General features: G+C 34.2%; 1 protein-coding gene across 4 annotated transcripts in view; it reads right to left on the bottom strand.

Moving 5' to 3' along the window:
• LOC108362068 (uncharacterized) overlaps positions 1–10,547 on the bottom strand; it is a 608,307-nt gene that overhangs the window by 297,156 nt on the left and 300,604 nt on the right. For all 4 annotated transcript variants that reach the window (XM_017614914.1, XM_017614908.1, XM_017614923.1 and 1 more), the window contains one exon: positions 5,525–5,714. In XM_017614914.1, the coding sequence (XP_017470403.1) occupies positions 5,525–5,714 (190 nt within the window). The remainder of the gene's footprint in view (positions 1–5,524; positions 5,715–10,547) is intronic.

The following is a 10,547-nucleotide window of genomic DNA, read 5'->3' as shown; positions in this document are numbered from 1 at the left end:
TCTTTTTAACCGACTTCAAAAAAGGAGGAGGTTATCAATTCATCGGAATTTTTTTTTATGTATGTTACCGATAACTTTGGACCACATTAACCGATTTCGATAATTCTTATTCTAATGCCGCAGGGGAGGTCCCATACTAATTTGGTTTAGATCTGATCATTGGATAATGAAGAAATCAACGGAACTTCTAAATTTTTATATGAGAATTGCTTAAAAATTATTTATTATTGTAACAATTGAGTTGTACCGAGCCCTACAAAGGAATTTATACAAGTTTGTTAGTTAACTTAAATGCATGCAAATTTTAAAATGCGACTTCGTCTTTACACCAAAAACGGAATTTTTTCGTTATTTTATTTTGCGCCCACCTTTGCTCGTACCTGCGTACGCCCAAGCTCTAGACCCTCTGAGAGCCAAGTTATATCAATTTTAAACCAAACCTCGAAACTGTTTTACTAGTTTTTAGTCCGAAATTATAAAAAAAAATTGCGCAAAATGTCTAATGAAGTTTCGAAGTTTAACTTCAGAATCGTATTAATTTAGCTCTCGAAGGGCCTAGAGTCTTCTACATTGGCTTTCATTAAAGGTCTTGAATAGCACTAAAACTGACTTGTTGTTTGAGGGATATAAAATTGTGGTAAGGATGCACAGCTGCATGCAAATCATAAAAAATGCAATATATAATGCATTTTTTAAATTGAGGGGTTGAAATTTTTTTTCGCTTTTTTAACAGTGGAATCGTGGTTCTCGTCTTAAAATCTATAATATTAATAATAATATAATAGATTGGCGCTTACACATATGTTAGTGTTTGGCCGAGCTTCTCCTCCTCCTCTCCTCTATAATGTTAGTATAATCAAAAATAAAAAAAAATATTTTTTTTAATAAATACGTTGGATTTGGCATGTTTTTTTTTCGAAGAACACTATTTTTGACCACTTTTTTTAAGGCCAAGGAGTGATTATGGTTCAATGGCAATATTTTACTTGAAAGACAATTACATTAGCTTTCAAAGCCATTTTGTTTCATATCAAATTATTGGTTCTGTCGAAAGCCCTACGAATAATTGGCATGAAGTGCTAAGAAAGCACACTCTGCGCCGTCGAATATCTTATTTTTCTGGCGAGAAATGTAAATGAAATTGTAAAATTACTACAATTTTTCTCAAAAACATATGATTTATAAAAATATAATTAATTTATACACAATACATAATATAATAAAATAAAATGTCTATCATACTTAGGCGTACAAAATTGTTAATTCTCTCTGAAGTTCATACAGCTCATCGATCCATCGCCTGCTGTACTCGCCGTCGCCGACGCATAAAGGCCCGTAAATCTTCCGCAAAATCTCTCTCTCGAATACTCCAAGAGCCGCCTTCCTACACACTCGATATTAATTGCACTTGATGATTTTTTTTTAGTGTTCTACAAAATTTTATGCTTAGGTTTATATGGTATTTGCTAGGGAATTTACTGTATTCAAAATCCGAACAAATTACTCAAAATTTTCTTATTACAGATATGAGTATTGTGTACTACATACTATTTACAGGTACTTAGAATAAAAATTAATTACATTCTCCAATTCAACAAATAACAACAACAAAAAATATATCTTTATTTTTTTTTATCAAAAAATATTTAGAGGGCGCTCAAAGCGTCCAAAGTTTTCCATGTATTTTATATATTGTATTATGTATTTTATATGGAGAAAAATCAACTTTTCGCAGAAATGGTATAGAATTCTTAAAAATCAATATTTTTCTATCGGAAAACTCTGCTTATCTGCAGAAGATTCCCAGTAATAATACCCAATTGTTTATTTAACTATTTTTTCATGGCAACCATAATTTATAGATCCGCCAAAAACCCACAAAATGCAAAAGGGGGACCAATCAAAAATCGTTAGTATTAAAAAATGATTAAATAAATAAATAATTGGGTATTAGTAAGTCTGCTGAAGAGAACCAGAGTGTCCTGGTCGAAAAATATTGATTTTCAATAATTCTATACCATTTCTACGTAAAGTTGTTTTATTCCCATATAAAAATACATGGAAAAGGGCTATATTAGTAGTGCAGATATAATTTGTATTAATTCGGAAACTTATATGAACCTGAAGAATCTTTTAATTTAAAAACTTTTTCCTATAATTTTTTGGATCTAATGAAGAATCAATATGAATGTGATGTTATGATGAAACAGTGCGTGTTCTCTCGATTCGTTATCAAGAATTTGCAAGTTAATAACTAGTTCTAAATATAAAGATGGAATGAAAAAAAATTATCGATAACATTTTGAATATTTAGCAGCAAATGCAGATATGCTTAAGAGCAAAAATCACCACACAAGCTGCTTGATAAACCAAGCGAAATATGCCTTTGCCTAAAGTTATTTATGTTGTGTAAGGGGGTGTTTGAAGGTTTGATAACCAGTTTGAAATGTGAAAAAAATCAAGATATTTTGATTTTCTGGCCGCCATGTTGACGTTTGATCAAACTGCTTACGTTGTGTATGGTAAAATCGCGTCATTTGCAACGGAATTTTCACCGAATGAGGACGCAAGAGAGATAAATCGAAGGAAACCAAACTCCTTTACATTGTCAACCGGAAGAAAACGAAATTTATTGCTTGAACGAGTCATGTTTGTATGGTGTATGGCGAAATGGGAAATGTAGGTTTGAAGAATGTTTGACAAGCCGCTTGTGTGGTGTATTTCGATCTTTATAAAATTTCGGAAGGCTTTTTGTTCAATAATTTGCAGAGCGTTTTAACGACTCTGTTGTGTAAAACATGGTTGCATTTGATGTAATGTGGATTGATTTCCCGTCATCCCTTGTCAAATTTGGTTTGGAGACAAACCGGCTTCGGAGTTGTGCCACCTTCAGTGTCATTTTTCGTTCTGAATATTTTCTGTTTGTCCGTCACTATTTATAGCCGTGCTTGATTCGTAGTTAGGTGCGTCCCAGCGGATTATATTCTTTCGTTCAACCAGTGGTTTTTGTTTTGTGCATACATCCTCAGGTAGAAATCAGCTACTCAATTCTTCTTGATTAATTGGTGCATGGATTCGCAGGTAGGTAAAAATCAGTTATTTTCTTTCTCTTTGTTTCTGTAGTTTGGACTTGCGTTTCATTGTTTATGGGCTTCGCAGAGTTTCTGTCCTGAGTGTTTCGAATATGACATCAGATGCGGTGTTTATTTGTTCATTTATTATTTTTCCGACGAACGTCTTTTGGTTGTATATCTCCATATTCTCTAATACCTTTAGGCCTTGTCCTTTGTACTGTACATGGAGAACTTTGGCTGTTTTTCCTATTTTCATTGGCTTATAAAGGTTTTCTGCCATATGGTTGGCGAAGTTCGATTCCGGTGTGGTAGATGGTTTTAGCATTTTTTTGTTGTAGTCCCTTATATGTTCACGATATCTTGTTTTTATCTTGCGCCCCGTTCGTCCTATGTAACTATGTTGACATTCGCAAGTCAACTTATATACACCTTGCTTGTCTAGTGTGTCTTCCTCGTTTGTGCTATTTCGAAGTATCCTCCCCACGTTGCCCTTCATTCTAAATGCTGTATTGATGTTATACTTTTGGAATACTTTAGCCACGGGGTGACGGAAAATCGTTCCACATTACAGAGAGAATGAGAATGGTTCCATTTGTTATCTGAAAATATATCGGGAGAAAATTCCTCAAAATAAAAATACTCAAGCGCACCCAAAACTCCTCACGATTTGAGGAATTACTCACAAAGTGGTCACATTGAATTAAACATAAGTGACAAACGATATAATTTTGAATTTGGTCCAAAATGATATGTCCAGCAGTGTATGTATGCATGTATAAATTTGTGTAATCAATGCCTTTTTAAAGAATTGATTTCTTGTAAAAATTACATAACATTACTTTGTCTATTTTACAATTTTTTCTTTATGTGTTTATCAGCCGGGCTCCCATTTTCATTTACTTTTGCGTTTTCGTAAAAATCGTACATTTTTATTTTTGGGTGCTCTGGAATTCGCAACTTTTTGTTATCGATAAGTTCCATTTTCCACATCGTTTCCAGCATTCTTAAAAGCCATCCCTTGAAGGTATGCAACAATTATCGCACATGTATCGTCCGCACCAAATCCTAAATCTTCGTTGCTTCGATAAATTTTCGTTGCCCAAAATGGAGAAGTGTATAATAAATAGTGAATTAAACAAATAAAATCAACATAAAAAGTTAATTTTAGGACGCCAAAAATATCGCAAGATATAATGGGCATAATCAAAAATAAATTTAAACTAAGCTAGCTTGTTATTTATGTTAATTTTGCCATTTACTTTTCATTCCACCGTCTCATCGGCAACCGATTTGAAACCGCAAAAATTTTCCGATTTGCGAATATTGGAGCACGTAATTTTGCGATTTGAAAACTAAAACGCAAAATTTTTGCGAATTCGGAAACGGGAGCCCGGCTCTATGTGTTTAAGTAATGCTACGATCCTGGTTTTAAACTACGTATCCTCCATTAAATGTTCATGTTTTATTCAAGGATTTATTTAAGTAAGTTAACAAGAAGATGTAACTTACATATATAATTATGTTCGCTTAAGTACCTGTATCGAGGTACTTAAACGGGTTCTTTTAAGTACCCATCTCGCCTAAGTAAATCAAAGGCTGATATTTTTCGGGTTTTACTGTATGGGGATTTTAGCTACAATAGGTGTGTATAGTAGCTTCTCCATTCAAAAATTGCAGCGAGAGCGTAAACGCAAAATAGAACGTGAAATTGAGAAAAAGTGAAAACTAATAGAAAAAGTAATTGAACACAAACCTAGTAAAAACTTGCAAGTGAATAGTTGTTGCACTGTTTTGACATTCTGCTGTAAGCATTTTACTATTTATAAATCAGTTTTAAACTCTTTCCCTACAAGAACACTGAAAGTCATTTGAATAATCATGTGTAACTCAATGGTGATGGAAATGTCCATCAAACACTCCCATCACGTTTTTAAGGCCAATGTGCAAAAAATGATGAAAACAAATGCATGCATGTGATTTTTTTATCTTCTTTCAAATTATGGCCTTATTTAATGGTCTCTATTTAACCAACGCAAAATTTGCAAATGTGAGATAAATGAGAATGTGTTAGTTTTCATACCCAATTCTTGCAGGGTTGCCTTACACACAATCACTTACACAGTCCAGTACATCATTAATATTTTGATTTCGATTCATTTTACGTTTGTTTATGCTTAACCAATTCAACAAATGGCGGCTTTCGAAATTTATTCTTCTTCTGCTAGTAAAAATTTCACCATCAAGAATTTCTCGATTCAGTGCTCTCTTGCAAATTTTTTGGGTTAAGGCACACTTTTCCAGTAAAAATTTGCAGGTTCCAGAAAAAATTAGTACTGACTATTTTTTACTATACACACCTAATATTTTACCAGGTGATGCGTTGTGGGCTGTACAACAAAGGCGTCGATATAGTAAATATAAGTAAATAAGCGTTTAGATTATTAACTTACATGGGCGACATTTATAAGCCACCTCGACAATTTTGCGGCGTTTGTGACAGGGATCCACGTTTATGGTGCTAGCCGTGCTGCTATTGCTAGGGCCCCCACTTGTACTTAGTTTATAGTAATGAGGTACACCATTGAATTTACAATGCTTCTTTTTTTGGCATGCTTCAACAACCGTCTGTAGCAGCGAATACTGCAAAAATACAAAAATAAATTAACTGTAAATGTATGCTAGCGGCCAAAGACGCGAATAATAAATGAAACCAACAAAAATAAGAGAGTAAATATACTTCAATAAATCAAGTATGTGTGTTCATATCGTTGCCATAATATAGAAAGCCCCTATATAACATTTTTGTATCTTGACGGAGTGATTTAAAAACTTAACAGGAAATAAAGTTCTCTAACCTACTATAACTAGGGATGAAACGATATTAGTAAATACTAGTACATACCCGATACTTTTCGTTTGATACCAAGTAAAAAGGTATCGAAAAAAAGTACTCGTATCGAAACCCGATACCAAGCTAAATTTTCCTCCAATATTTTTTCTCCTACGTTTATGCCTAATATGAATCGCCCTGTGCTGTGTGTGCCGCGAGAAGACGCCAAAGTCGACATAACGCAAAGTATACACGATCCAATTGCTTCATCAATGTCGAGGGTTTGCAATGTTTACACGGCCAATTGTTCGAGAGGAAGTGTGAAGTGGATGAATGTTCAGTACAGACGTTTTGACGCAATGTAAAAGCCACTGACATGGGCGTAGCCAGGTAGGGGCAGGGGGGGGCTCGAGCCCCCCCCCCCCTAAATTTCATTCTGGCTACGCCGATGGCCACTGAGTAACTCTATTAACATTAACATAACATTAGCGGGCAATAATAAAGGTAGGGGCAAATAGCTATGTTATTGAACAAAAGAAATAAAGAGAAAGAGTTGATTCAAAGCCCAAACGCTATCTTCGAATCTAGTATGTAAAAAATATACATATGTATATATAATAGAGCGGTTCAAAAAACACGTTTTTTGGAAATTCATAAACGCTACATCAAAACATTGTTATTTGTGAAAAAAATGGGACACGTATTCTTTTATTTGAAAAAAAAAAAACAATTTTTTTTTTTTTTGGGAGCTAGTCGGGGTTTTATAACAACGCTGATGTTTTCAATTGTTTTTATTTTCGTGGAATGGTATACGGGAGTTAAAAATGCTGTTTTTACGTGTAATTACTCAGGTATTATTGGGGAATATTCCTTTAATAACGTACATGTTTTGGACATTTAGAATGGGCGTAGTGCCCGAAAAATGCTTTCCAAAAGAGACTGCTAAAATTAAATTGATGATACTGAACGTTTTAAGCATTGTCATGGGTTTAAACTCGTTACCAGGGGGTTTCTGGGGTCGCTGATTACGTATCTGATGCCAGTTTTTCAAAACTCAAAATGGCGATACCAATATGGCGATCAATTAAAAAAAAAGAGTGGATTTGTTCGAAACTTGGTATTTGGTAGTTCTTGGGTCGCTGATTACAAATCTAAAGTAAATTTTTTTAAATTCAAAACGGCGGTCCCAATATGGCGATCAATTTCACTAAAATTCAAACGTTGAAACTGGACGTTTTCAGCAGTATCATGGGTTAAAACTCATTACCAGGGGTTTCTGGGGTCGGTGATTACGATTCTGATGCCAGTTTTTCAAAATGGCGGATCCAATATGGCGATCACTGGTATGAAGTTTCAACCCATGACTATGCTTTCAGTATACACGTTTTAATTTTAGTAAATTTTTAAGAATTTGATAGTAAAATTGGATCCGCCCTTTTGAATTTTAAAAATAGACTTCAAATTCGTAATCAGCGACCCCGAAAATTCCCGAGTTGCGAGTTTCGAACCAATCCAGAAATTTTTGTCAAATTGATCGCAATTTTGGTCCGCCATTATGAATTATGAAAAACTGACATCAGATGCGTAATTAGCGACCCCAGGAATCACCTGGTAATGAGTTTGAACCCATGGCAATGCTTAAAACGTTCAGTATCAACGTTTTAGTATAGCAGTCACTTTTCGAAAGCATATTTCCGGGCACTAGGCTCATTCTAACTTTCCAAGGCGTGTATGGAATTTAGGGAATATTCCGCAATAATACCTATGTAATTACATGTAAAAACAACATTTTTAGCTGAACATGTTACGAAAATATAAAAATTGAAAACACCAGCGGTTTTATAAACGCAGACAGGCAGAGATTTGGAAAAACTTCTATTCTTGGAAGGTAGGTACAACAAAAGAAGAATTTTGTCGCTGAAATATTTTATTAATAAACGTTTTCTTAAATAAGATAATAAATGAAGGAAAACATAATGGAAAGGAACTAAAAAAAACTCCTTCATCATGTGCTTGTTTATAGTAAAATTGGTTGATTTTACATATTTTGAGGAAAATTATGGATTCTGATGCATTTGCAATTACAGCAGCGGAGTAAGAGCGCACCATGGCAAGGGATTCACAAAGGCATGCGGAGCTGTCGGGCATAGTAACCATGGACGCATCTATATATCGTCGGTCCCTACGAAGAGTAGCACATTTCACTATTCGCTTGGAAGACTAGCACATTTCACTATTAGCGTGGAAGACTAGCACATTTCATTATTCGCGTCGAAAAGTAGCACATTTCAGATTTTCGCGTCGAAGGCTAGCACATTTCACTATTCGCGTGGAAGAATAGCACATTTCAGACTTTTGCGTGGAAGAGTAGCACATTTCAGATTTTTGCTTGGAAGAATAGCACATTTCACTGTTTGCGTGGAAGACTAGCACATTTCAGATTTTTGCGTGGAAGACTAGCACATTTCAGATTTTCGCGTGGAATACATAGTAGCACATTTCACTATTTGCGTGGAAGAGTAGCACATTTAGGGTTTAAACTAAATCAGAAAAGCATAGTTTATATTGGAAATTCAAGTGCTTATTTTTAATTCTATAATTCTATTATAAAACTCATGAAATTCAGACGGTATATAGCGTTTAGTGACCATTTTCTGGAGATCATCCACTTTTCTTTTTTTAAAGGCATTTTTCCCCCTTTAAGCTTTATGCTATTCATATGGTTTTATGGTTAACCATTGAAATTTTGTTTTCAGTATGTTCAATTTCAACTAAAATAAAGTTCATTAAAAAAACCACGTAAACCCACGCTTAAAATTTTGTAGAAATCTAAAAAAAAATCAACTAATTTTCATTCAAATTTCAAATTTATTTACTCAGAAGTAGGGATGTGCCGGATATAGATTTTGGCGGATAACCGGATTCCGGATATCCTGTAAAAAAATAACAGCCGGATTCGGATATCCGATCGCACACATCTTTGCGATGCTATCGCAGTGAAAAATGGCATCTTATAAACAAACAAAAAACAATCTTAATCAAATTCTTTGCTTTTGAACAATCAAGATGTTTTGTTTTCTTACGTTAATTTTTGTTTAAATTATACAGAACCCGCCTATTAACCTTTTTCGTTTCCGAACGCGTAGGTCTGCAATTTCCAATAAATAGTTCTGGCATTGTTGTAATCTTTTCGGAACAGATTCCCACCGTCAGAATCGCACATGTGTGTTGATGCCTTATATGGACCTTACATGGTCACATTGCTTGATCAAACTGTCTTCTGTGTAATTAGATGGTTTAACTTACACGCTTCAAAAAACCCATCAAATTTCAGTTTTTCGTTTTGGATGAAGTTGAAGAGAAGCTTAAGAAAGCTTTGTATTCATTTGTTAATACTAATACTAAGTCGTATACTTTTTCCTTGTTCAATTATGTGTTTTTATTTAAATTATTGTGCACAGATATGTCTGTGTAATTAGATGGTTTGACTTACACACGTCAAAAAACCCATAAAATTTCAGTTTTTGTTGAAGTTGTATCACCACAAAAAAGGTTTTGGAGATTTTTGAAGTAATTTATTAGTTCTAAAATGAAGTCGAATTATTATTTTTTCTTGCTCACTTCTTCTTTTTATTTAAATTATCGGGCACTTGTTCTTTCACTTTGTTTATCATTTTGATCAAACAGCACTTTACACGGTCCACAGCACATGTCAAACGACTATCAAATTTGATGAAAGTCAAAACTACTAAGGGTATTCATCAAAGCTTATAAATGCAATGTAAACCGTAAACTTATAATTGTGTAAACTTTATAAATGAACTGTCAAAATTTGTATGGAAACTCGTTTACACATTTCTGTAATGCAACTCTGTCGCAAAAGGTATGAAATTGAGATTCACTTATCAAAAGTATTTATAGAACTATTAATAAAAAAATTTACTTGATTATAGGACTAAACATTCAACAACGACAATGCTTCACTATTGCAACATTTTGTGACCCACGTTTCAAAACTCGTTTTTTTTCTGACGCCAATAAAGCTAAAAACTGGGTTGTTGATGAACTAATTCGAAATTATAAATCAGTTAGCATGGAGAAACCAGTTGAATCACATATATGTAATACTCCTATATTGGCAGTAAGAGCTAGTACCGTCCGAAAACACTACAGTACAGATATATCAATAAACACGTACGACAGAAAAGGAACACATACGTTTATAAATAAACATGTACACGACACATTTACAAAACCGGCACTCAAGTACACAATACATTGACAAAAACAGTACTAGACTGTCTCGCTTTGATTTCGGAATGCTTACACATTGAGATGTTAGCTTACTACCAATATAGAAGTATTACATATATCGTCGGTCCCTACGAAGAGTAGCACATTTCACTATTCGCGTGGAAGACTAGCACATTTCACTATTAGCGTGGAAGACTAGCACATTTCATTATTCGCGCCGAAAAGTAGCACATTTCAGATTTTTGCGTGGAAGAGTAGCACATTTCGTTATTTGCGTGGAAGACTAGTACATTTCAGATTTTTGCGTGGAAGACTAGCACATTTCAGATTTTTGCGTGGAAGAGTAGCACATTTCGTTATTTGCGTGGAAGACTAGCACATTTCAGATT

Source organism: Rhagoletis zephyria, unplaced genomic scaffold (assembly GCF_001687245.7).
Source record: "Rhagoletis zephyria isolate East Lansing unplaced genomic scaffold, Rhagoletis_zephyria_1.1 Rzeph_scaffold_00021, whole genome shotgun sequence".
In the NCBI taxonomy this organism is placed as follows: domain Eukaryota; kingdom Metazoa; phylum Arthropoda; class Insecta; order Diptera; family Tephritidae; genus Rhagoletis; species Rhagoletis zephyria.
This window is presented reverse-complemented; position numbering and strand designations above follow the sequence as displayed.